At 36.9% G+C, this 27,675-nt stretch overlaps 1 protein-coding gene across 1 annotated transcript in view; it reads right to left on the reverse strand.

Moving 5' to 3' along the window:
* The window catches only part of C5 (complement C5), a 79,899-nt gene extending 52,471 nt beyond the window's left edge, over nt 1-27,428 (reverse strand). The window contains exons 1-12 of the mRNA XM_036856822.1: nt 27,324-27,428; nt 22,583-22,775; nt 20,924-21,086; nt 15,858-15,928; nt 14,543-14,634; nt 12,161-12,243; nt 9,755-9,845; nt 7,838-7,952; nt 6,131-6,257; nt 3,800-3,915; nt 2,047-2,232; nt 636-839 (exon numbers count right to left, since the gene is read on the reverse strand). Of these exons, the coding sequence (XP_036712717.1) occupies nt 636-839; nt 2,047-2,232; nt 3,800-3,915; nt 6,131-6,257; nt 7,838-7,952; nt 9,755-9,845; nt 12,161-12,243; nt 14,543-14,634; nt 15,858-15,928; nt 20,924-21,086; nt 22,583-22,775; nt 27,324-27,388 (1,506 nt within the window). The 5' untranslated portion in view covers nt 27,389-27,428. The remainder of the gene's footprint in view (nt 1-635; nt 840-2,046; nt 2,233-3,799; nt 3,916-6,130; nt 6,258-7,837; nt 7,953-9,754; nt 9,846-12,160; nt 12,244-14,542; nt 14,635-15,857; nt 15,929-20,923; nt 21,087-22,582; nt 22,776-27,323) is intronic.
* Between the last annotated feature and the right edge of the window lie 247 nt (nt 27,429-27,675).

Consider the following 27,675-nt stretch of genomic DNA (forward strand, 5'->3'; position numbering starts at 1 on the left):
ACCTGTTTGGCCTGATCATCAGAATAATTAATTCCATTTCTTGGGTAATTGTCAGGAAACCCTTAACCTTTTTTTTACATTCTTTCCTACCTTTCACTGACAGCCTTGACTGACACCTCCGTTTAATTTAAGTGATGTAACAGGGATGTTGCTGGAGCAGGTATGATATGACTCAACCCTTAAGAGCAGGATTTGGGTCCCCTCTTTTTTCCAATGAAATGCACATATTTTAAATGGGTCTAGGCGTGTAATCTTTGGCCATGAAGTAGAGCAGAGGTAATGTGAGAATTTAATCAGGCTCTCTCTATGGAGGAATCAGGCTGTCTTTGGTGAAAGGCATATAACACAGAGTCAGAGGTTCCCAGGTCTAATCTAATCACCACCTTCCTCTTCCCAGCTGAGTGACTGTAGTGAGCCTTTAACCTCTTTGTCCCTCAGTTTCCTCATCTGTGAAGTAGTCATGAAAATCATGCCCTGTCTCAAGGGCTTTTGAAAAACTGATTATCAAATTAGATGATGTTTTTGAAAGTGCTTTGTAAGAATATATGTAAGGGATCATTCTAACGCTTTTCTATAAGCAAAGGAAAATCAGGTGGGGGAATAGATAGATATAAATCTTTCATTATTATACTTACCAAGTAATTATAGTGAGTTATTTTGTCAATATATGGACTTCTGGGGGTAACAACAATATTCAGATGTTCTCCCACAAGCAAAGGTTTATAGTTTTCAGTCCAGTCAATATAAAGATAACTTTGGCTGAGAGATGAATATGCTATTGCTCGGTAATCTTTGCTGGCCTGATTTTCTTCTGGAAGATCTGGGTCCTCAGTCCTGACCTGAAAAGGAAAAAAGTAAAAAAAGATACATGGACTGTGACGTAATGTTTTCCGTGAAACATACATTTTCAATTCCTTTCTTTGCTTTATAAATTTGTAAAATTCACAACACCAAATTCTAAAGAAAAAAGAAATCCATTACTCCAATGTGTTCGTACAGCTGCAGTATCAAGTAACTTTACAAAGGCTATGGACAATAATTGGGATGATATGGGATTGTGGGCCATGGTGGGAAAGTCTGGTGAAGTGAAGAGAGAAAGATGCTCGTGGAACAAATATTGGCACCCTTCCTGAAGTGTCATGGTGAGTTGGGGACTCCTTTTCCTATGGGTTGGAAGGGTAGCAGTGGGGAGGTCCTGAGGACTGGGGACAGGAGTCGTGAATGGATATCACACAGACTCTCTGGCCCAGTTTCATTGTGAAGTCGTGGCACAGAGAAGGGCTTACAAACAGAGTGGGGCAGAAATGATATCATGGCACCAATATCGGCCTTCGACAGCAGAGGGGTTGGTTAATAGCTCATGCTCTGGAGTGAGATAGGCATTGGTTTGCCTCTTGAGTACCATCATTTATTAAGTCTGGATAAGTTATTTAACCATAAGAAAGGTTAAAAGCCTCTGTTTCCTCAGCTGCAAAATGGTTAGCACAATGCCTAGCACTTCATACGGGCTCAGTAGATGATAGTGAATCTATGCCTGCTGGGGTCATTGACATGCATTACTAACTTACTCATTTTTTATTTGGGATTGGGAACCTAAATATTATTTGCTGGGAGAGAAGACTATTAAGGAGCTCTAATGTAGAGTGATTCATACAGCTGGAAAAAAGAGAGGCTTCCACGTTTGGCTCTTTTGTGGCCCTGAAAAGAGATAAAAAGTTGGGGGGTGGGAAACAGAGAATATTTCTATCACTGATTTCCACTGCTATACCTATTTTGATACTTCTAGATTCTAATACAATCTTACAGATATGAGAGAAAATAATTCACCCCAAATAAAAAATTGATAGATTTATCTTCCTCAAGGACCATTCAATGAATTTGCAGATTGCCTCTGGTGCTTTTTTTTTCTTTTTTTGGATGCAAAATTGTGGAACTGTTCACTGGACTCATGTATAAAATCTGCCGCATTTGTTCTGCACATTGGCCAAAACACACAGTCAAAAGTACACACTGTCCCAGAAAATTTAACAGGAGAATTCAGCTCACTTTAAACTCCAGCACCGTCACTTCAGATGGGAGATTCACCACAAAAGAAGCTACTCCGTCACTGGAACGTGTTACACTTTGCTTTGACTCCAAGTCGGATGTCTCCTGGTTTACATCGAGCATTTGTGCACTCAGGGTCACCGGGACCCCTCCTACCAAATGGTCAAGTGAATCCTTAACCTGCACCTGTTTGTCAGAACAGTCCAAATTCATTTCAAGAGCTCATCACTTCTTTTAAAGCATAACAATTCTGAAATAATTTTCCCTCCTCCTCACCAATGTATAAATTATTCATATTCAATTCAGGAAAAAGAAGCATTTTCTCAGCTTATATATAGAAAGGTTTAATCTTATTTAGTTAAATCATTCTTGAATGGATTCCCCTGTATATAGAGAAGACTCAGAATATAAATATCATCACATTAGGTCTGCCAAGTAGATGTGATAAGGTCTTCTGCTATTTAATTTCTGTGTGTGTTCAATTGGTTGAGAACTGGATAAAGGAAAAAATGAGGCAATCACTTCTGGGAATGATTCTCTTGGATATGAGAAGTAATAAATGCATCTTTTTTTTTCTCAAACTCTACTTCTCATTGCCATGCATATGGACATATAGAATTTCCACAAAGATATATTTTATATTATTTATTTGTATATGTGATATGAAATATATAAAATATATTTTAAAATAATAAATTCTATATAGTGACATATTTTGTGATCTTGTATTATATATTATATTAATATACTCCATAATATATTATAAATTACCATATGCATTATATAGTAATATGTTATATATTATTAAATATGTTGTATATATAATAAGAAGTTATAAGCATGTCCAAAGCTTGCTTGTGGTCTAGTAAATTTTTTTCTCTTAAAGGCCAGTGACCTACGGTAAGTAATAAATAACCCATTTTAATTATCCTAAAGTTGATTTTTAAAAGCAACACATCTTCAAAGAATAAAAAAATTCTACTCTAGCTTTGTAAAAGATAGGGAATAAAAATGTCCATTTTATAAATATAATAAAACATATATGTAATAGACCATGTTTTATATTATATATAATAAGATATAGAATACTAATCTTCAATAAAATATAATTAAAAGGTCAAATGAATGTTTTAGCTCCATACTATCAGCATTTTAAAAAGGAAAAGTGGAAGAAGGAGAGAAAATATTGTAAAGGAGAAAAGAAAACATAGAGAAAAGAGTCAGGGACAGACAGAAAGTGTCAAGATGGAAAGGATGGAGAGCAATACAGAGAGATGAGATCAGACAGAGTTATGTACAAAGAGAATGCAGAGTGAAAAGCACAGAAATGCGCCCTCAGAGACACACAGGAAGTAAAAAATGGTGAGAGAAAGGGGTTTATTTTCAAGGAATGCTATCTCTGTCTTAAGACTTTTAAAGAGCACGTTGCCAAATAATTTTAAACTTTAGTGTTTTTTGAACTATAAACTTATGGGGTTTTATTTACATATCATTTAATGCAATGCTCATTTAGGGAATGCTTAACACAGGCTATCTTACTAAATAGTGATACTGCCCTAAGGGTCGATATCATCCCCAAGGCTGAAGCTGGCTTGCAGTTTCCCACCGCCTGCCACATAGTCGGAGGGGCAGATTTCACACACAGAACGAGTTCCCTCTGTGATTTGCCTCTCCATCATCCTTCTTTCGTTTGCCACCCCCATATTTTTAGAAAAAGATAATCACATTCAGCAGTTTCCCCCCCATCATCTACCTTGACAGAAAATGGAATCCCAGGCTTCACAAAAAGAGGAGTAGCAATCAAATTCAGTTTGTAGGGAGAAAGGACATATTTGATGCCAGGAATTTCTGCTTCTTCAGAAAATCCACCTAAAGAAATGACAAGGATTATGTTGACCTTTTTTAGGAGTGTACTGATCTGTGTGGGGAGCTATTTTGTGTTCATATGTCTCCACAGACCTACTCATTCATTCATTCACTCCATTCCTGCACTCATTCATTTACCAACAGCAAGTAGGATATGGGTCTTGGTTCAGAGGGGCAGTGCAGAGAAGAGTCTAAACTCTTCTCAGGAGTTTCCAAAGCCTTACGCACAAGGCTTGTGGGCAGAGATGGTCCTTGTGGAAGTAGAGCAATAGGATTGGACCGAGGAAGAATTCGAGGAAGGGACACCACTATTCACCAGTGGCCTGAGTTTCAGTTAAATATGTATAAGGCATTAAGGAGAGAAGAAAGGGTAGGCCAGAGACTAAGGAGAGAAGAAAGGGTAGGCCAGAGACTAAGCCTTACAGGGCATTCACCTTTAGAGAGCAGGGATATGGAGAGAAGTGGAGAAGACATAAAAGGAGAGCTTGAGGTAGAGAGAACCCAGAGGGTCTACCGGCAAGACCCCAATAGTGTTTGTTACCCATTAGCTAAAACTTAAGCTAAACTATTAAGAGTGATATACAAAGCTCTAGTATCCCCAAACTCCTTTCCAGTATTACGTCCCTAATACCCCTACATATATATCCTATACTTCAGGAAAGGAATAATCTGCTATTCTCAAAGGTCAAGCTTCACCTCCCACTCTTGGTATGTCCACTCTGTGAAGGGTGGCCCACTTCATCCTGGCTGTTATCCCTGCCTCAAAACCCTACTTATCTTTCAAGACAAGACCAATCATCTTCAGGACACCGTTCTTGGTTGCTCAACAATCACCTAGGAGCTCATCTTCTTCTGAAGGTCAGTAGCATTAAGCACTTTTCTTAGAGCACATATGGAATTCCTTGTTGTTCAGAGTTCTTTGTTTACTTGTCTTATAGCTAATGCTTGTTTGTAAACCACTTGAGTACTGGGATTACGCATCATTAATATTTGTAAGCCTGCATATTTATCAGTACTCTTTGCATACTTAATAAATATTGCTTAAACTGAATTTGTTTGTAATAAATTGAGAAAAATAAAAGTAAGAAAGAAACATTAAAACAATGTCAAAAACACAGCCAGGGCAGGGAGTATAAAGTCATCATCATTCTCCCACATCTATTGAGCATCAGATGCATACAAAGTGCTTAGTAACTCGATAATTACCTCAATTCTTCATTCTGTTACCCCAGAAGGACAAATTTAAAGAGATGGAACGGGACTTAGGAATAATTTGGTCTAACAGTCATTTTATTGAAAAAAAAAGTGGCCTCAGTGTGGTTAAATTATTTGTTCAAGGTTGGTTGGGGATTAAATATAGACCTGAAAATATAAGTTACATTAGTAATCAAGACATATCAGAAGTAAGACAAAGTAACCCAACTTGGAGTAATAATTAATAACTATTAAAACCATTGGAGTGAGGATTAAGAGTACTAGACAAGGTGTTAAGAATGCTAAGAAAGAAGTAGGTGGAGAAAAGAAGGAGGAGGAGAAAGGAGGAGAAGGAAGGAAGAGGCGGAGGAGGAGAGGATGAGGAAGAGGGAGGAGGGGGAGGACAAAAAGGAGGGAAGGGTGAAGGGGAAGGGGGAGGACGAGGAGGAGGAGGAAGAAGAGGTGCTGTTTTAAGTGCTTTGCATATACTGACTCTTTGATCCTCACCATAACCCTATGAGGGATACGCTATTATTGGATCTATTTTAGAAACATTACCTCCAATTTTAGATAGAATTACTGACTATTACAGAAGAAAAGGGCTTTAGGATGCACTTTGTTCAACTCCATCATTGTACAGCTAAGGGGACGAAAACAATGATAGTAGTAATAACTTTCATTTGCATGGTAATTTATCAAATGTTTTTACACCCATAATCTCTTTGATTTTGATTCTTACTGGGTGAGAAAATCGGGGTGCCAGATGTTCACGTCAGATAAGGTGCAGACCCACTTGGAATACCAAATGGGCAGGTGTTATCCCATTCTTGCCAGTGAGGCAATAGAGACACAGTGACTAGGGGGTGGCAGAGCTATACTCTAATCCCAGTTTTTAATGATGTAAAAAATAAAACTTAACTATAAAAGGAAGTAAACTGTGAAAGAACTGTAGAAATTATTTGTACCTTGAATATGCTGTCTAAATATTTCCCAAGAGAAAGTTTAAAAAAAAAACCAAACTCACCTGTAGACTCTATGACTGTCACACCAATATAAAGGTACTTGTTGTTTAAATCTTCTAGACTGCCATAGGACAATTCTTTAATTGCTGTTTCAGAGTCAAATGTGACTCGAGCAATTCCATTTATCAACTGTTTAAAGGGGGAAAATGAAAGAGTTATTTCACAGAAGAATTTATAAGGAAAAAATGAACAAAATGTGCCTTTACTAGCCTCTCAATTGAAGACAAATGTCAGAGGAATGCTTTATCGTCACCACTAAAGAGTAAATGAGTCCACAGTTAAGCCCAGAATGTTATTTTCTAATCTATTTGTTTAGAATTTTGACACGGAAGAGTCTTAAACATCATTTGATTCCACAGGTCTTTTTTGTACTAGCTGGCAAAGATGACTTCTTCCAATCACTGAGTCATTCATCTTTCTAGAGCTCTCAGCTTACTTTTGTTCTTAACTGAGAGTTTATGGGGTTTTATGATATTTACTTTGTACTTTGCTGCTTATATCTTGAAACGCTAATTTAAAAACACACAATGGGTAATGGGATATGGGGTTAAGTCACATGATATTATTTAATTATTAACCATAACAGTAAAATATATTTTGCCTTCTTTTTTCTTCTGAGATTGAGTGCTATGAGGCCAGGGATTTTGTCTTATGTAGCTTTAAATCTCAGCGTCTAACATAGAATCTTGCATTAAAAAGAGGCATTTAATTTATATCTTAAAGAAATAAAACTGTCTCTTGAAAGAACAAAGGCTAAATTACTGATGATACAAACTATGTGGATATGCAGCAGTGAGCAAAATGACATGAACCCTTACCATCCACAGTATAATGTAAAGAACACTGAATTAGAGAAAAGGGGACCAGGGCTCTACTCTGAGCTCCAGCAACCACTAGCCCTTAACCATGGACCAATAACTTCCCAGTGAGTTCATTCATTCACTTATAAATTTTTATAGAGCACCTACTTTTTGCCATGAATGAGGCTGTCTCTGGGCATACAATGGGAATGATTCAGACCCCCAAAGAGTTTTGCGTAGAGAATGATAGAGAAGTAAATAAACCATTACAATAAGAAGGGTTTCTCAGCACTATTGACATTTTGGACAGGATAATTCTTTGTTGTGGGGCACTGCCCTGAAGGAGTTTCACAGCATCCCTGGCCTCTACCCACTAAGTGCCCGTATGATCCTCTTCCCCAGTTGTGACAACCACAAATGTCTCTGGACATTACCAAATGTCCCCTTGGGGGTAAAAATCATCCCTGGTTGAGAACCACTGCAATAAAGTGTGAAACGTGCTCCACTGAGAGCGACTCAAGGCCTGAGGGAGTAGAAAGTGTGTCTACATTGAGACAAAGAATGAGAAGGAATTAGCTGGGCAAAGAAGAGGCAGGAGGGGACAAAGGGAAAGAGCATTCCCAAGCAGAAGGAGCAGCTCTGCAAAGACCTGGAGGCAAGAGAGACTAGGGTAATTTTGAGAAACTGGAGTGACCAGTGCAAGGGAGAAGAAAGGGAGAGATGGGCTGGCGAGGGGAGCTGATGCCAAGGAAAGTGAACTTTATCCTAAGGATAGTGAAAAACCAACGGAGGATTTTAAGTTTCAATTTCCACACCTATATAAAATGAGAGATTGGACTAGATGATTCTGAAGTCACTTTCCATCTCTAGCATTCATGATGGATCTTTAGGTACAAGTGAACCTCTTACCATTGTGCTTTGCATTGCTTTTTGCATCATTTCTTTTTGATTATCTTTTAAGTCTTCTCTTATTCCAAAAGAGATATAAACGTCAGCCTCGTTGATGACTTTATTATAAAAATATCTGTCAAACAATCATACCATAAAATTGTTTTGCTAACAGGGTTACAATAATAAAATCTGGATAAAATATAACAATTCAAAATTACATAAAGCACTTGATACACTTTAAAGTGCCTTCCATCCACTGTTATATTTCATCCTCATAAAGCTACAATAATAAAGCCAAAGTACAGATTTTTATTACTATGTGCTAGATGAAAAAAACTGATCTTGAGGAGATCAAAAGAGTCAGGTCTGGGGCCCTTTCTTACAGGACACATCACTTCCTCAATGATTTTGATACCAGTGGAGAGCTGCTCTTTATCTTCTTTTATGTCTTTAAAAGCAGCATGTCTGATCTCACAGTTATATGTTCTTTTTTAAAATTCTAACTGCATATTTCCTTTTTTAGTTTAGAATTAAAGTAATAATAAAGAAAACTTTCTGCACAGCAAATACTATAGCAAGAGCTAACTTTCCTTATTCATAGTTTGAACAAAAAAAGTAAGTCTCTCCATTAAAAGAAGTCAATTTCTACAATTCTCTGTCAAGTGAGCCTTTTATGCTGGTTTGGATTAAGGGACAAACACTCTATTTGAGCAATAAATGCTAGTAAGAGAGGCAGTATAGGGTAGCATTTGAGGGCATGGATTCTGGAACGAGACAGGCCAAGTGACTTACTAGCTGTATGATCTTGGGCAAATTACTTAACATTTATGTACCTCCGTTTTTCCATTTGTAATGTGGGGATAGTAACAGTATCTACCTCATAGAGTTTTCATAAAGCTTAAATGAGCTAATATATACAGAGTGCTTTCAAAAGTGCCTGACACATATAGTTATATAAATTGGTTAATGTTATTAATAACTACAGTATATTGTCATTTTTAAATGACCTAAGCTTTTGTGGTAGATTGCTTGCAAAAATAACCCCAATTCTCCACCTCCCCATGTATCCACCACTTTTGCAGCTCCTTGGGTGTGAAGGGAGTCTATTTCCTTTGCGCTGGTCTTGCAATTTGCTTTGGTCAAAAGAATGTGTTGGAAGTGATGGTGTGCCAGTCCCAAAGTGTAAACCTCAAGAGGACTTTTATGCTCCCATTTTCTCTCTTTGAGCATTGCTGCTGTTACAGGCTAGCCAGTTGGTTGATGAGAAACACACATGGTCCAATCATCCTTGTAGCTTCAGTCAACTGCTAGCCAGCTGCCAGGCATGTGAGTAAGACCTCCGTAAACCAGCTGGCCCCCAGCTGACCTGCCAACTGACTACAGGCACATGGGCGAGCCCCACTGAAGTCGGCCTGGCCCAGGTCAGCAGAACTGCCCAGCTGACTCGTAAATGGCTATGGTTTTAAGGCACTGGATCTTAGAGTAGTTATGCAGCATTAGCTGGCTGATTAAGCCATTAAAAATGACAAGAAGTGAAGGTTTCATATCTCAGTCCCAATATCCTAAGTCATGCTGGTTCCTAAACATACACATTGAACTTAAATCTTTAGGATTTTTTTCCCCCCTCTGGTGAGTAACCAACAAAGCTAAAATCAGAATCAGCTAAAATCAGTATGAGCTAATAAACTATAGGCATGGTGTCTTCTCAATCAGTCGGTTTCAAAGTCATGGAAGACATTGCCACTAAATCACAGATCTCAGCGATATATAAATCTATCAACTCAACACATTGTACACCTTAAACTTGCACAATGTTATATGTCAATTATATCTCAATAAAACTGGAAAAAGATCACACATCTCACTCTGGGCAACTGTCACCAGAGTTGGAACTCAGTTTAGCTAGATAATCTGAAAAAAAAAAAACTTTCTTACCTTGCTTTTATAGTAATTTCAAAATTATTAAAGTCCTTATAACCAATGAAATTATTTTCTGTTTCTATTGAGATAGAAAAGTGTGGCATCACTGAAAATAAAAACAAAGAGGCAACATTACCATTTAATTTAGAGTAGTCTTTAAATCATAGCAACCAACTGTATTTCTGGATTAGTTGGATAAGCTGTTACATCAGCACGACATCCACCTTGTCATCATTATCATCAACAACAACACTATCTTTGGGGAGCCTCCCATTCTACCAATCAGAGGTCAATCCATCCTCTATGTACTGGAAGCACTTTACTTATACTTTGATTTCAGCACTTATTATAGGCAATCGATTATTTCCTCCACTAGAGTATTGGCTCCTTGAAACAAAAAAGACTATTCTCTTTTTATCTTTGTATGTCTCCCCCTCTCATCCTTCTCATGAATCGCAAATATAGTACGTGCTCAACAAATGTTTATTACTTTCAAAATGGAAAAAGAAATTTCTTGCTTATTTAATATTTCCCTTTTTTGTCTAGTAGAAAAATCCATCCAGTCTCCAAATTCCAACATAAAACTCTCACTTTAGTCAAGAAGAGAGAGCTTACAATTAGCTACAAGAAAGAACTTTCATGCAAAATTAAAAATTAGGGCAGAAAGGAAGGAGGGTTTTTTCCTGTTTTTGGAATCTTGATTGCCCAAGAGAAAACAATTTCACCTGTCAAAATGGCACTGTCTTCTCTTTATATTAACTCAGACTGTGTACTGAGGCTTACAGATTCTATTAACCTGCACAACAGTTAGTAGAAAATTGGGTGATTGTATGACCTTGATATTGTAGACAAAGACTGACACAGGAGAGTAAGTGAGATAGTTGGCTTCAGATATGGCTTATGTGTTTTCTAGATGGTGAAAAACAGAAGAAAAAGAGCAATGCAATTTGTTGCTCTGGGCTGCATTCCTATGTTATTAAAGATCAAGGCAGATGTGTTCTCCCCAGGATATGAAGTAGAGGAAAATATTTCATCCTTTCATCCAGTACCTAGGTGCCATGTAGCCTGCATACTCCTGCCAACAGTGATATACCAATGAACAAGACACAAACCCTGCCCTTAATGAGCTCACAGTCAAGCAGGGAAGACAGGCATAAGCAAAGAATTACACAAACACCTAAATGACAGATGACAGTTATGAAAACTGATATAAATAAGTACAGGGAATCCTTCCCAGGAAAGAGAATTTAGGGAAAACTTCACTGATAAATGGCTTTTCAACTGAGACTTGAAAGGTGAGTAGGAGTTGGCTAGGCAAGAGGGAGAGGGAGGGTGTTGCAGGCAGGTGGAACATCAAATGCAAAGTCACCATTCCTGGAGTGGTATAAATGAGGCTGAAAAGGAGGTGGGAATGAGGAGATACTGGGGACTTTTCAATAGAGAAATAACATGACAAAGTTTGCATTCCAAGGTTATTTTGGCTAATACCAAGGGAGAATATCTTCGAAGCAGAGACAGCAATTAGCGGGGGTTGCGGTAGACCAGGAGGGAACCTGTTGGTAAAATCAATGGGTGGCTGCAGATAATAAGAGGTGGATGAATTTTAGATATCTACAAGAAGCAGCAAAAACACTTGGAGGAAGGGGGATCAGTCAGGATTATATGTTATTTGGAGCCTATAATTTTTAAAGTTGAGTTTCATTATAATAAATTTGCTTTGTCACCGTTTGTTAATTGTTAAAATTCGTGTTGTTTATTCACCACATTATTATGAGTCTCCTGGGGAATAAAAAAATGACTTCAAGAAAAAGAAAGTTAAATTTGATATCAGAGCACACAAATACTCTAGTAAACAACCACAAGAAATGGAAAGATTAAGCTGTTTATATGTTAATTATTAGTCCATTAATATGACTGATTTCAAAATAAGAATATCTTAAATTTTTGGATCAATGTATTAGGAATTTGTGAGCTAGAAGGAAAATAGCACTGGACTAGGGGTAAGGAAATCCAAATGTTCTTGTTCTGTCACTAACTGGTTGTAATGAATTGAGTAAATCATCTATTAGTCTTACCAGGTTCTGTTCACCTCAACTCTGATTGTTTAAGTTTCTCCTAAAATCATAATTCTGGAAAGGACCTTAACTAGTCAAGTTCCTCAGGGGACTACGTCTCTTGAGGCTCTATAAAGAGGAAGACAAGTCCAGAGAGACTGGTGTGCTTGTTCAGGGTTACCAAGGGCAGCTAGAACTACAGCCTAGGCATTTGGACAACTCTTCCCACCCCCTTGAGCAGTACTTCTAACCATAACTGCAAGTGGCCTCATCTTCATCTGGGAGTGATTTTGCATTAAGTTCATTCATGAAAAGAATTATTGCAAAAATACTCTTTATAGGTAAACTTTTAATTGTCAGAAATTACCATATTCTTTAATTTCAAAATATGCGGTTCCAGTTGTTGAAAAGTCTTCTTTATATTTAGCTCGAATTGTCCACACACCATATCTATGGAAGCAAAATATTTATAATTACAGAAGTCATCAAATGGTTTTAATTCACCCAAAGAAAATCTAATCAATTCCCATTTTAAAGAGGGAAAGGTAAGTAAAGATGCATATAGCCTACGTACTTTTTTTTCGACGACAGATTTTAAAGCAATAAACAGAAATAACTGAGCATTTTCAAGATAATAGAAATTGTTTAGTAATTAGTTTTCATACACTGTGATTTTTTTCAGGTATTTTTATCTCAATATAATAGCTTTGATTTGAAGAGCTTATGATACTTGAAAATTTACTAATCCTGGAGCTTAATTATACTAACATAATACTAAAATCCACCCTGTAGTAGAAAATCCATGACAATGTCTCTAGAAACATATAATACAGGTCAAGCCTATCCAGATGATAAAATTCACACTTCACATAAATGAAATTTTGGTTGGGGACAAAATATGGTTTGTTTAAAGAGGAAAATGATCTGAGTTTAACAACCTTCATTCAAAAATATTGACTGAGAACTGGATTAAGCACTGGAGATAAAAAATGAAGATAGGGGCTTCCCTGGTGGCGCAGTGGTTGAGAATCTGCCTGCCAATGCAGGGCACACGGGTTCGAGCCCTGGTCTGGGAAGATCCCACATGCCGCGGAGCAACTAGGCCCGTGAGCCACAATTACTGAGCCTGCGCGTCTGGAGCCTGTGCTCCGCAACAAGAGAGGCCGCGATGGTGAGAGGCCCGCGCACCGCGATGAAGAGTGGCCCCCGCTTGCCACAACTGGAGAAAGCCCTCGCACAGAAACGAAGACCCAACACAGCCAAAAATTTAAAAAAAAAAAAAAAAAAAAAAATGAAGATAGAAGAGATCCTGTCTTCCCAGAGTTACTAGTCCATGGGAGTCCAAATTCCCACTTTCACGTTTAGTAGCAGATTGGACTTGAGAAAATTACTTAGATTCACTTGTGAAATGGGAAAAATAAAATCTATCTTGCACATTGGTTATGCAATCAATAAAGTTTAATATTATGGTTATCGTCATCATTTACACAAAGAACATTTATCAAGTGCCTGTTATGTTGAGGTGCTAGTGATTCAAAAGTGACCAATACGGACAAGACCCCTGTCCTCAAGGAGTTTACAGTCTAGTGGGGAATAAAAGGCAAGTAAATTAATAAATAATTACTTACAAAACTGAGATAAGTGCCATGAAGAAAATAAACAAGAGAGTAAAAGGAAGAGAGAGACTACATTAGATCATGCATCCAGGGATAGCCTCTTTGAAAAGGGAGCATTTACCTTGTGTCCTAAAGAATGAAAGGAAGCCAGCCTTGTAAAGAGCAAGGTGAAATACATTCTAAGCAGAGGGGACAACATGTGCAAATGTACTGGGGTAAGACAATACTGGTCATGGCTGACATAATCTGTCATGGAGCAAATGACATAAGATGAAGTTGGAGAAATGATAATAATTATAAAATAATTGGATAAATTCTGTGCTATGGAGCATGTAATATTTTCAAGGAAGTACAAAATTTAAAAATTATCCAAATTATTGAAATCCCCCAATTTCATCCAAATTTCTAGAAAATTTTCAGTACAGTGAATTAACTGCAAACTCCATTCTAGAGGGCAGACAAAAATGACCATAAAAAGATTTTGCTTTAAAGTGATATTGTAGTCATTTTATAGGTGCACTTATTTGTCCTCCTCTAAGTTCCCTGGAGACAGGGACTGTGGATTCTTTATTTCTGTTTTGAATTTCTCATTCCCGTTGTACTTTGCATATACCAGGAATGTGTTCACTAAATTTTTTTCACATTGGGTTCTGTTCTTAATCCTTTAGCATGTGGCCAAATGGAGGAAATTAATAACACCCTCCCTCTTGAAAACTGTCTTCTGGTATTCTGTGCAGTAAAGACTACAGGGGACCAATATTTTTACAACTCTCAGAGCAAGGCATGGGACAATACCAGCCTTTTAGACGGATAGTCTATTAGATTCCTTGAAGGGTGGAGGTTGACGGTTTTCATCGGAAGAAAAAAAAAGGCCTGGGGACTGTTTTTTGCCTCTTCCAAATTTTAATTTCTATACGTAAAGAGGATTGGTAAGAAGTATTGGGAGTGGTTTGTTTGTTTTGCCAGAACCTGAGCCTAGCTTCTAATTAGACTTGAAAAGAGTTTGCATATCCTCATTTCACCTACTCTTTGTTAACACTAGGTGGCTCCATTTGATTGGTTATCTACCTCACAACCAGAAGTTCCAGATGTGCTTTTTAGAGAAAACTTTATTAACAAATACTTTAAAATACTTAGGATTAGATGGAATCTTGAAGTCAGGAAAAGAGATAATTCCAGTATAATCATTTTCTTCTACCATGTCAACTTCTGATCCTTCAGGATCCTTTGAATAAAAACAAACAACCTCAAATCACATAAATCACATTTTAAAAATTAACTGATTATATTGTCTTTGATCTACAGAAATATTTACTAACAAATATCCATGTCTTCAAATTAAATATGAAGGGGGAAAATCATTTAAATGTTGTGAAATGCAAATATGGTTCATGTAAGCCACTTCCCTCCCTCTTTTTGGACCCTCTTCCATCTCTTGCCTCAGCAGAAAAAAAAAAAAAAGTAAATCAGTGTCCAGGGTATCCTAGTCTCAGTTATCTAGAAGATTCAACTCTCTATTGTACGACTGAAAAAAAAAGAAGTATGACAAAAACTGATGTTATAATGAACCAAATATGAACTTACATGCTTTACAGATACCTGAATCTAAATTTTGTATGTGTTCATCTGAAGCTTTCCAAAGCAAATATGCTGTAAAATGCATTTATTAGCTAGACATTTTGTAAGTTTGCAGTCTATGTCAATAGTTATCCACCACAATCTTGGAACACTCTGGATGCTTCTCAAGTAATTCATTATAAAATAGTCAGATGTTAAAGTTTGTGAAAGTTTTATGATTTTTGTAAGTTATGAAGGATTCAAGGTTATTCCTATACAATCCTCTTTTTCATTTGTGTTCTGTTAAGGTTTTCAGCTTTTTGGTTCTTTGAGTAGGAGGAAAGGTGCTGCAACCCATAGTGAAGGACCAATTACTAGTACACCTACTGTTAATAGGTGAGCAGTTATTTCCCCACAAAAATTTGTAGGGTTGTGACACGAATTGGGAAGACCATGGGAGTTTATTTCACACGTGCATATCATCTGTTACGTATGTCATGGCTGATGAAAAGCTAATAACAGTTGATCTTTATCTCATGGGTTAGCACTATTTTTCATGTGTTAGTATGTTAGTTACTAAAGTCTAAACTGCTCAAGTGTATTGTACAAATAAAAAATCTCATACATAATAGGTATTCAATTAATTCTTAGTGATTGATCAGTGTTCTTCAAGAAATAAATCATGAAGGATATATTTAAATGATTTAGTTCAAAACATAACTTGTTGAGATTTCATTTTCATGAGGTTTTTACATATTGTAGAGGTATAAACCTACAATTTTGTACTCACAGAAAGTGTTCAATAATCATTTCCTGAACACAATGAGTTAGTATGGTGTGAAGGCAGGATTATGGAACAGAGTATCTCATCCAAATAAATAACATACTTACTATGAAAGTTAAGACAGTTTCTCTTTTGGCTGGCTTCAAGTCATCATTCAGTGAATAAACTCTAACCTTTACTGTAAGAATAATTGATATCATCAAAAACTTTGCTAAGCACAGTATTTTGATTTTTTACAATAATCACCCTTAAAAGAGATGAGCCTCATTTAAAAAATCCAATACACAGTCATACATGAAAATCCATATTTAAAAGAAAGAAAAAGTTAGTTTGTAGACATATACATACAAATGATTTTTTTCTTTTAAAGAGAATCCTTTTGGATTCCTTTAAAGAGCTACTTTCTACTGAATTTAAAGTACAGTTCACTTTATTAAAATATATTTACATACATCTTTTTGGGAACAAATATATAGTACAAAATTAGTTATATCTGTAATTAGGCCACTGTTTATAAAGAATTTCATAGTAGCAAAATAGTGGTGTCTACCATATGGTTATATCGGAGTATAATAAATTGTCTCATATTAAAGTTGAAGATTTTAATGGAAAATTAAGTAGTTTGTTTCAGACATTATACACTCTTACAACAAGGCCCCAAATTGTCTCTTATTGTTACTAAAGATAGAATTGAATTCTATGGTTTTGTTATATTTATTGAGCCAGATCCTACAATTGTTCTCTCATTGTTAAAAGAATAATGGCAGGGGCTCAATAACAATTAGTTCTCTTCCACTTCTTTCTGTCAGTTAATAGATCCCCACCTTTTAAACAAAAGCATCAGCTTAGCTTTTAACTCATAGCTGCTTGAGACATGCTGATCTAGTCCCTTCCAATGACATATTATAATTTCTCTAGGGTTTTACTGATGCTCAAATCATTTCATGGCCAAAACTTTAACCACAAAATAAAATTGATCCGATGCCATAAACCTTTTAAAGGGTCGGTATTATGCAAAGCTCTACACAAGAAGCCACGAGTTAAGCGCTCTAAAATTGGTTTCACTATACCATAAGATCAAAGCAAAATGCTCAGTAAATCCGTTCACTCTGCTGTCCCCTCATCCCTGTCTCCCTCCTCGAGTCCTCCCTCCTGCTTTATGAACATACCTGGTCCAGGCCTGAGCATCACTGGGATGCTGCCAGAGGCAATATGCCACAAAAGAGCTCAGGCCCTCGAGTTCAAAACTTTCGTTTCACTCCTGCCTCTGCCACTTTCTAATGTGACCCAGAGCAGGATACCTAATCCCTCTACACCTTAGTTCCCGCATCTGTAAGATAGGACTGCTAGCATCTGCTACATAGTATGTGAACCTAAATGAGACAAAGCTTTTGCATAACTCGGCACATAATAACTAATCAATAAATGTTTATTATTTTTATTTTATATTATTTCTACGGCTACTACTTGTCCACTTTCTAACCCATTTTGTGTTAGGTTAGAAAATTAATCTTGTCTTCATAGCAATGGTGTATCAAAGGCAAGATCAATAATTTTTTGTACCAAAGATATAGCTTATTAATTTTAAAATGTATATTGAATGCCTTCTATGTGCAGACACTATGCTAGGCACAGAGATATGGTGGTGACAAATCAGACATGGAATCCCTCTAATGGAGTGGAGGAGAGAGGCAAACACGAGATGACACAAGTAAATGTAAAATTCTAGGGGTAGGAAGTGCCATAAAAGACACTCCCTGGCTTTCTGAGTGTGGAAGAGGGAGCTTTGAAGCAGAGAAGGCTGCCCTTTATGGGATGGCACGTAAGGGTTGAGTAGGAGTTAAGAAGGCAAGGAAGGGGCATGAATATACCAGGAAGAGGTGCACAAGCTTTACTGTGGATGGGAAAATGGTGTGAGAAAGCAACTGAAAAGAGGTCAGCTTGGCTGGTGTCCACCAATGAAGGGGAACATGGCGGGTGATAAGGTTGGAGGGGAAGGCAGGACACAGGCTGTGTGAAATTGAAGGATTTTGGTCAATACTCTGAAGTCCTTTGTCCTATAAAGCCTTGAAGATTTAAGCCTCTATCCTAAACATGCTTATAAGAAAAATCCCTCAGTGATCTTCAGATTAAATGTGTGCATTGGGACATTAGAGCTATAAACAGCAAGATGTAATCAATTTTTAAAAGAATTACTTCTCAGTAATTCTTTTTCTTCTGTGTAAATAAGGCTTTATGCTATCCCACAGATTAAATGATAATGGGAAATACTTTCCTAGTGCTTACTCTGTGGTAGGCAGTGTTTGAAGTATTGACACATATGAATTCACTTAACTCTCACAACAACTCTATGAGGTAAGTTCTATTATTATCTCCATTATACAGATGAGGAAAATGGGGCTGAGAAATATTAACTCACACAGGGTCACAGAGCTAATAAGAGCCCAAGCTGGCATTTGAACCCGACAATCTGGCTCCAGAGTCTGCTTTTAACCACTATACTTCACTACTTCTCACTAATGAGTCAATATTTATTTATTTATTTTTTAAGATTTATTTACTTTTTAAAATTTATTCATTTATTTATTTATTTTGGCTGCGCTGGGTCTTAGTCGCAGCACCCAGGATCTTTGTTGTGGCACGCGGGATCTTTTAGTTGCAGCATGCTAACTCTTGGTTGCAGCATGCATACAGGATCTAGTTCCCTGACCAGGGATCGAACCCTGGCCCCCTGCATTGGGAGCGCAGAGTCTTACCCACTGGACCACCAGGGAAGTCCCAATGAGTCAATATTTAGAGGAGTGGCTTCCCTGGTGGCACAGTGGTTAAGAATCTGCCTGCCAATGCAGGAGACACGGGTTCGAGCCCTGGTCCGGGAAGATCCCACATGCTGAAGAGCAACTAAGCCTGCGAGCCACAACTACTGAGCCTGCATGCCACAACTACTGAAGCCCACGTGCCTAGAGCCCATGCTCTGCAACGAGAAGCCACCGCGCACCGCAACGAAGAGTAGCCCCCACTCGCCACAACTAGAGAAAGCCCGCGCACAGCAACGAAGACCCAACACAGCCAAAAATAAATAAATAAATTTATTAAAAAAAGAAATTTAGAAGAAAGTTCTCTAGTTCTCCTCTATGATTAGAATAGATGAGGATACCACATCTTCTTACACTAAAGTTCTGACAAAGAAATAACATATGAGGCTGTTCTTAATTTACTTTTTTAAGATTTTTTTTGATGTGGACCATTTTTAAAGTCTTCACTGAATCTGTTATAATACTGCTTCTGTTTTATGTTTTGGTCTTTTGGCCACAAGGCATGTGGGATCTTAGCTTCCCGATCAGGGATCGAACCCGCATCCCCTGCATTAGAAGGCGGATTCTTAACCACTGTACCGCCAGGGAAGTCCCAAGGCTGTTCTTAAGGAAAGCCTTGATAGCTAAGAGAGGTCCTAGGCTCTGGGTATCAGACTACTTGTTGGACAAAGATGAGGATGCTAAATAGTAGGTAGTGTCAACAGGACCCAATTAATGAAGGTCCTCTAACATAGGAGGAACACAAGGGTATGGATATATTTGTTTCTGGGTATGATGTTTAAAAAGAGCCCAAGCTTTATGGGCAGAGACTATCTCCATGTACACCAAGTCATCTTGGAGTCAAGAGAGTACTATTCTGGCTATGATATTCTGCCCAAGCCGAAAGCAATACCCCACCCTCTCTAGGCCTTTCCTTTCTGAGCTGGTCATAACAGGAGCTCCTGCTAAAAAGGTAGTGGTGCAGGCCTGTTCCACTCCATACTATCAACATCAGCCAATATGTAGCAGGTATGTACTACCTGAAATGTTTTCAACAAAGCTGGCTGGTCCTGCCTCCCTTCCTCTTTCCTTCACCAGTAATGTCATTATTGAAACTCCATAACCTCCCCCTTCCACATACAGTTCTCTCATAATTCCATCTCTGATGTGCTCAAAAGTTAATTCTGGCAACAGGGAGTGATGGAGGAATCGAAGGTTTTGCAGACACATGAACATATGCGGTTAGCATTCACACTTTTCTGTGTTTATTTTTGGTTCCTTGGGAATATATCCAGTCAATCGTCAATCCCAGAGTTTTGACTGGCTATCCTGCCCTTTCCCCCTCTAACAGATAAAACAAGAATACAAAACAATGTTCTAATAGGAACTTCCTTTAGGCAGATCCCCTTAGAAAATTAATACCCATATATTTCTGTGATTTAGTTTATTTTTTGCTGAAACATCTGATTCTTAGGGTTTGATTTGTTTTCTGAATTTGAGGATTAGCTCCAAAGTAATAGACCTTTTTTATGATCACTGCTTTATAATAAATTATTTTCTCATTGCCTAAATTATATTTGCAGTTACATCTTAAACTTGTTTAATAATAAGACCTAACACTACATTTCACAATTCTTAAATAGCTTTTTTTCTACATGGGAATAACTGATGAGGTAGATAATATAATTGTTAATTTTTGTCATTTCCATATGAATTTAAGATGTATATTTAAAATCAAATTTAAATTTAAATTCCGTTTAATTGTTTAACAATTTCTGTATGAATTTAAAATTAAAATGATATTTATAAGTGTAAAAATCACTGGGGATTGAGACTCTTTTGAGCAAGTTGGAAACCTATCGCCACTTAAATTCAAGTTTTAAAAAGCTCTATAGTGATATTGGCCAGTAATTTACTTTTTTTGTGGTATCTTTGTCTGGTTTTGGTATCAGGGTGATGGTGGCCTCATAGAATGAGTTTGGGAGTGTTCACACTACTATATTTAAAATAGATAACCAACAAGGACCTACTGTATAGCACAGGGACCTCTGCTCAATATTCTGTAATAACCTCAATGGGAAAAGAATTTGAAAAAGAATAGATACATGGACATGTATAACTGAATCATTTTGCTGTACACTTGAAACTAACACAACATTGTAAATCAACTATACTCCAATATAAAATAAAAATTAAAAATAAATAAATAAAAACTCTTCCCCACATCCAAAGTTCAATTTAAATAAATGCCATCATCATTTACCCAGCTGCTCAAGCTTGGAAAAAAAAACCCCAAAACCTCTACAGTATAGTGTCAATCCCAATCCCACTCCCTCCCATCTCTCTAAGATGCTAGAGAGAAGCATCTTATAATCTACCTGACTGGTGTGGAGTGTAAACAGGTTTGTCTGTATGAATGAAGAGGAATCCATTGTCATAGGTTATCGGCATTTTTTTTGATTTTGAAAAATGCTTTGATACAACATCCAAATACACATGTGAAACTGGGTCTTGTCCTCCAGACAATTGTTTGGGTTGTATCTGTAAAAAACAATGTTGATGGAAAAGAGTATAATAATTTTAAGGATATAAAACATGTTATTTAAAAAGTAGTATAGGAGCCAAAGTAGTAAATAAATTTTGCCCAAAGTCCTTCAATATCAAATGTCATAATCAACATTTAGCTTTAAGCAATTAAAAATCTTCTTGGTTTTGTGCTTCCCAAATTTTATATGCATTTAGTAAAAACTACTACTATAGGAGCTCTCTTAAACTTTCACTTCATCAGCTCGTCGGATTAGCCCATGTTCTCCATCCCCAGTTCAACATCCTGACTGATATTCAGGACACTTTGTATTCTATCTACATCCTTCTGCTTCCACAGGTTGAGCAATGTGCTTTCCAATTTGTCTATGTAATTGTAATGATCCACTTTACACTGCATGATAAGCACATTTAATACACAGAAAGTAATAGAAGAAAGAAAAGTGTTTTTATGAAAACTTCGGCTTTGAAAACATGAGATAAAAGTTAATCACTAAAACAAACCATGTTGAATTAGATATGTGAGAGTACTGTAAAAGTTTGGAAAACGGTAAAAATCTATAAAGATTCTGCACTCAGATTGCTTTGCAAGTATCTAAGTTCTTTCTCTACTTTAAGGAAATAGAAACTGTAGAACAAATGATTCGTTAAAGCTGTGACACATTATAAATAAGAATTTCTGCTCCAACCAGTGGACCCAAGAAAAGACCTGGGCACAACATCTAATGATTAGCAAATAAAGATACGTTGTAACGTTAAGATGAAGTTAAATGCTTAAGATATGCATCAATTTTTATGATTTCCCCACCCTAATTTACTTTTCCAATTGGCCATCTGAATTAGAACTGTTCAACAGAGCTCTATGTGATAAGGGAGAGCTGTTCAGTATGGTGCCACCACTTACCTGTGGCTATTTAAGCACTTGAAAGGTGGCTAGTATGAGTGATGAACTGAATTTTTTATTTTAGTTACATTTGATTGATTTAAATTTAAAGGTAACAGCCACATGTGTGTGGCTAATGGCATCAGATAAGAGTGTCTACTTTCGGGAAATGAATTTTATTTCTTAATAAACCTAAAAAGTGGAAGTATTTGTTAAGAGGTTAGAGCATTTACCGTCAAGAACATTAATCAAAGAATTCCTACATTTGGTTAGAATTTATTTAGATCAGTGTTTCTCAAACCTGAGTAATACACAGACCCCTTTTAAAGGATAAAATGTTCTGGAGGGCTCTCAGTGTTGACTTTTTATTATTTGCAATATAATAAAAACTATTTTTAGTACAATGTTACTTAAATATGTACAAACCTAAAAGTAAGTATAATATTCTTGTGCTTATGACTCACTTACTAGTGACTGACATCATCTAATAATCACGCAGTGGTAGAGTGGTATAAATGATCAAATCTCTAGGTTATCAATATTCAAACTTGGTACACGTTTTACTGAGAATATTCTATATGTATAAAGAAACTGAAGGATAAATACATACTGTTAAGAGTGCAGAATTTTGGAATTTATTTACTGTGGATAAAGTAACATGGCCTGAAGAATAAGTAAATTTTTTGTCAGGATAACTTTTGATAGAGATTGTTGCATCAAATTCTTCAGTGTATCCATAAACTTGAATTACAATATTTTCAAATGCTCCAACACAGAATACTTTTGGTGCTGAAATGACATACCTGTTGAAATAGGAAAAGAGAAGGATCAGTATATTTATATGACATTTTTTGTTATACTTCTGATTTTTTTTGAAATCTCACTTGAGAGATTCAATTTAAAATAGGCACATTTGGGGCCTTCCCTGGTGGCGCAGTGTTTAAGAATCCGCCTGCCAATGCAGGGGACATGGGTTCGAGCCCTGGTCCGGGAAGATCCCACATGCCGCGGAGCAACAAGGCCCATGCGCCACAGCAACTGAGCCTGCGCTCTAGAGCCCGCGAGCCACAACTGCTGAGCCCGCGTGCTGCAACTGCTGAAGCCCATGTGCCTAGAGCCCGTGCTCTGCAACAGGAGAGGCCACCGCAATGAGAAGCCCGTGCGCTGCAACGGGGAGTAGCCCCCGCTCACCACAACTAGAGAAAGTGTACCCACAGCAACGAAGACCCAATGCAGCCAAAAAATAAAATAAAAAATAAAATAAAAATAAATAAAATAGGCACATTTTCTCAACTTAAAATGATATTTTTAAATCAACATTTATTTGTGGTCTATGATAATTTCAGCACAGTTTCCAAGAAGAAGTAGCTTGGAATTAAGACTTGAGAAATAGAGCTGAAGATTTAGTTAACATTTAGAAAGGTAGTAATAGCACCTTCCCTGAGCTACTGCAGCAAAGGAAGACTTTTAATGGTAAAGAGGGTCAATATTTTTGCCCAATGAAGAAAAAAGCAACATAGGTACCAGAGATTGAATTCCAGCTCTGCCATCTGCTGGCTGAGTGACCATGGTAAAGTCATTAACCCTCTCTGAGAGTTAAATAATTTACTTGGGAAAATATCACCTTCTTTACCAGGGTGCTAAGGATGAGATGAGAATACCTATGTGAAAGCACCTAGCATGCTCAGTAGTCAATAAATGTTATGATTCATTAAGTTCACTGAATAAGTTGAAAGGAAGTAATCTTAGAATTATTGTGTTATCCTAGTGAGTGGATAAAGAAAAGGATAGAATAACAGTGAACTAGGCAATGCATTTAGAAATGAAAGTAATGATGGAGGTCCTTGAGGAACAAATGAGAACAATCATACAACAATAATGATTATAACATTAATTGAGAGGCTATATTAGGGCTTTACATACAAGTCTTTTAATATTTACAACAGGCCAATGATGTACACTTTACATCATTGATAAGTGATAAGAGGATAATTTGACCAAGGTCACATGGCTTGTAAGTGAATGAGGCAGATCTTTTTTTTTGGCTGTGTTGGGTCTTCGTTCCTGCGCACGGGCTTTCTCTACTTGCGGCGAGCGGGGGCTACTCTTCGTTGCGGTGCGTGGGCCTCTCATTGAGGTGGCTTCTCTTGTTGCAGAGCATGGGCTCTAGGCGTGCAAGCTTCAGTAGTTGTGGCCTGTGGGCTCTAGAGCACAGGCTCAGTAGTTGTGGCACACGGGCTTAGTTGCTCCATGGCATGTGGGCTCTTCCCGGAACAGGGCTCCAACCCGTGTGCCCTGCATTGGCAGGCAGATTCTTAACCACCGCGCCACCAGGGAAGCCCAATGAAGCAGGTCTTTATATTCAGTCCTCACTCTCTGTTATGTGTATAATTGAGGTCAAGGTTACAAACCATGTTCCTAACCGTGAGCTGTTCCCCCAGTTTTATTTTTTATGTGATTTTTAAAGAATGGACATGAATCAATGTAAGTTTTTGAAATAGAAATCTTAAAATGGGTGAATTTTCATTGTTTTATTAAAAGAAAAGTTACAAATATAAACTAGGTTATTAATTATATATCACAAAATAGTTAATTGGAATAGTGAAAGCTATATATGCTACTAAAAGAAAAAGAAGTGTGCTTCAACCCAAAAGGTGATTGAATAATTCAATTGGCCGAACAGGCCTGGAGGGCACTGGCCAGCACACCTGGCAGAATTATTGCAGTCTCTGACAACACTATGACAATTAAAAAGTCTTTTTTAATCAGCAAGTCTTTAATAACAATGAAATTAATTTGGAAGCAATTGAATAGTTTAAAGCAACTGGCAATTCTCCTACATGACAACTAATTTGGAACCATTCACAGAAAAATTGTAAAAGGGGGAAAAGAATCTCCAGATTTCTAACCAGCTTCTCAATTCCCCATGTGCTTACCCAGGTACAGCAGAAAATGAGGAATGTTCAGCTTTGATGATAATAAGGTACAGTTACTGAAATCTTACTCAGTGTTAGGCACTATTTTAAGATATATATATATATATATATATGTATATATATATATATATATATATATAAACTCACTGTGTTGTGACAACTCCTCTATGAAAAAAATCTTACTATTACTCCGATTTTACAGAGGAGGAAACTGATAATTGACTTCCCCAAGGTCACATAGCTATTAAATTACAGAATTAGGAATTGAACCCGAGCAGCCCGTTTCCTGAATTAACACTTTCAATTGCTAGGCTAAACTGAATTTATCAAGAGTTTTTGCAAGAGAAATTTAGGAAAAAAAAAAAGCTATTTTAATTTTGGTATTGTTAGAAGTTTTATATTTTTCAGTTTAGTATTGTTTTACTTTTTTTTTTAAATTCACAGCATCCTTTATTTTTTTTAAATTTTATTTAATTTATTTTTTTTAATATATTTTTATTTTTGGCTGTGTTGGGTCTTCGTTTCTGTGCGAGGACTTTCTCTAGTTGTGGCAAGCGGGGGCCACTCTTCAACGTGGTGCGTGGGCCTCTCACTATCGCGGCCTCTCTTGTTGCAGAGCACAGGCTCCAGACGCGCAGGCTCAGTAGTTGTGGCTCACGGGCCTAGTTGCTCCATGGCATGTGGGATCTTCCCAGACCAGGGCTCGAACCCGTGTCCCCTGCATTAGCAGGCAGACTCTCAACCACTGCGCCACAAGGGAAGCCCTGTTTTACTTTTGATTGTCTATGTGGTGGTGGTGGTGAAATATAAAATAATTCATGTTTCAGGTCCCTAAAACACAGCTCTGGAACCACCCATTCATACAGACTTTCATCCTTACTTTACTTTACTTTAATACTTTATTAGTAGCTATAAAGTATTTCATGCTTTTCTTATTTTCTTTCAATAGTTGTAGAGAATATGGCCACTGAGCTTGCAGAGAGGCACAAATTCTAGTTTGGTCTCTACCTGGAATGTTCTTTCTCCAGATATTTGCATGGTTTGCTCTGTTACTTCCTTCAAGCTCTGTTTGAGTGTCACCTCGTTAAAGAACCTTCCCTGTCTACATTTTTAAATAGTGCCCGATCATTTCTTTATCTTCTTACTCTCCTTTATTTTTTTCCTTCATGGTACCAATAACTACCTGACCTTATTTATTTACTCATTCACTCATTGGTTCATTCATTGGTTCATCATTTTCTTCTCCCACTTGAATGCAAGCTCTGTATCATTTACTATATCCTCAGTGCCTATCACGTAGTAGGTGCTCAAAAAATTTTTGTTGAATCAATCAATTAAATTTACTGATTCCCATGTTGTAAATGGCATACTCTCACTTTTTCAGAGAAAGAGAGAAGATGTTTATTAAGGGCCAGTACAGTGTAGTAGAAAAAATTAAGTATCATGGGACCCAGGTTCTAGTCCTAGTTCTACCACTAATTTGAAGTCATTTAATCCAATCTCTCTGAACTTCAGTCGGCTGTCTTTCAAGAAGGAATAAACGAAAACTATCCAGGAAATGGGGTGATTGTGACCATGTGAGACAATCAGATTAGGGTTGGGAGAGTGCTATAAATTTATGACATCCTAAGTATACATTTATATTTATAATATAGTTTACATATTTAAAGTATACATTTATAACAAAATGGGAAAAAATTGAAGCGGTAAAGAGGAGTCCTTAATACAAGTCCTACTTCTGTTTCTCTTAGTGGTGTGACCTTTGGCAAGTTACTTCCTCTGTCCGGATTTATCCTTACAGGAAATGAGTAGGTTTGATTAGATACTCTCCAGTTACTTATCAGTACTAAAATGTTATTTCTAGATATGATATCAATATTTTAAAGATTTAGTTTAAAATACACATTATTTCAATAATAACACTAAAATTTATGAAGCATTAGCTCATAAATTTGGAAGTAATTATAACAATAGATTTTTCAAACCACAGGCTTAGAATTGAACCCCAAGTAACCCTTGCTTTACTATGTACAGTACACGGAAAACACAAAGAAAACTCTGTACCAGATAGAAACAAGCCAGAAACACCAAGAAAGTTTATTATCTTGAGTTTAGTTTGTGCTGTTTTTTTTTTTTTTTTTTGTTTTTTTTTTTAGTTTGTGCTGTTTTGAAGAGGAATTTGAATAATCACTTATGTAAATTTTTATAAGTAACAATCCCCTAAAACTGTCATGTCGTTAGCCACTCATCAAATCAAAATACTACATGACTTTCTTATTCAGAGGTGAGACTATTCACTTAGTGTTCCCAGAAGTAGAAAGTTATTTACAAATTAACACAGTCTGTTGAATTTACTTTTTCACTCATCACATTAATAAGATGCATTGAAAAATAAAGATGGGTTGTTTTACTTACGTTTGTTCCTGTCCCCAACTTTTCCCCACGAAGATTAAAAAACAAAGTATGCCCCACAGGCCCATGCTGGAGGTAGCAGTAAACCATGGATATAACCCTCCTGAAGTTACTCTCCTTTTAAATAAACCGAGATTGAAGAACTTGGGTAAATTGGTTTACTGGTTAATTATTAATGTCAAGAAGAGGGACTTCTAAGTAGGAAAAGTAAAATTGGAACTGAAACACCCTTTAATGCCCAGGTATAAAAGTAGGAGATATTTTTATAGAGTCCTACACCTAGATAATTTATTTTGATTAATACAAATAAAAGGATTCTAACATAAGAGTTTGGCACTGCAATGAATGGCTCAAA

Source organism: Balaenoptera musculus, chromosome 6 (genome assembly GCF_009873245.2).
Source record: "Balaenoptera musculus isolate JJ_BM4_2016_0621 chromosome 6, mBalMus1.pri.v3, whole genome shotgun sequence".
NCBI classification, from domain to species: domain Eukaryota; kingdom Metazoa; phylum Chordata; class Mammalia; order Artiodactyla; family Balaenopteridae; genus Balaenoptera; species Balaenoptera musculus.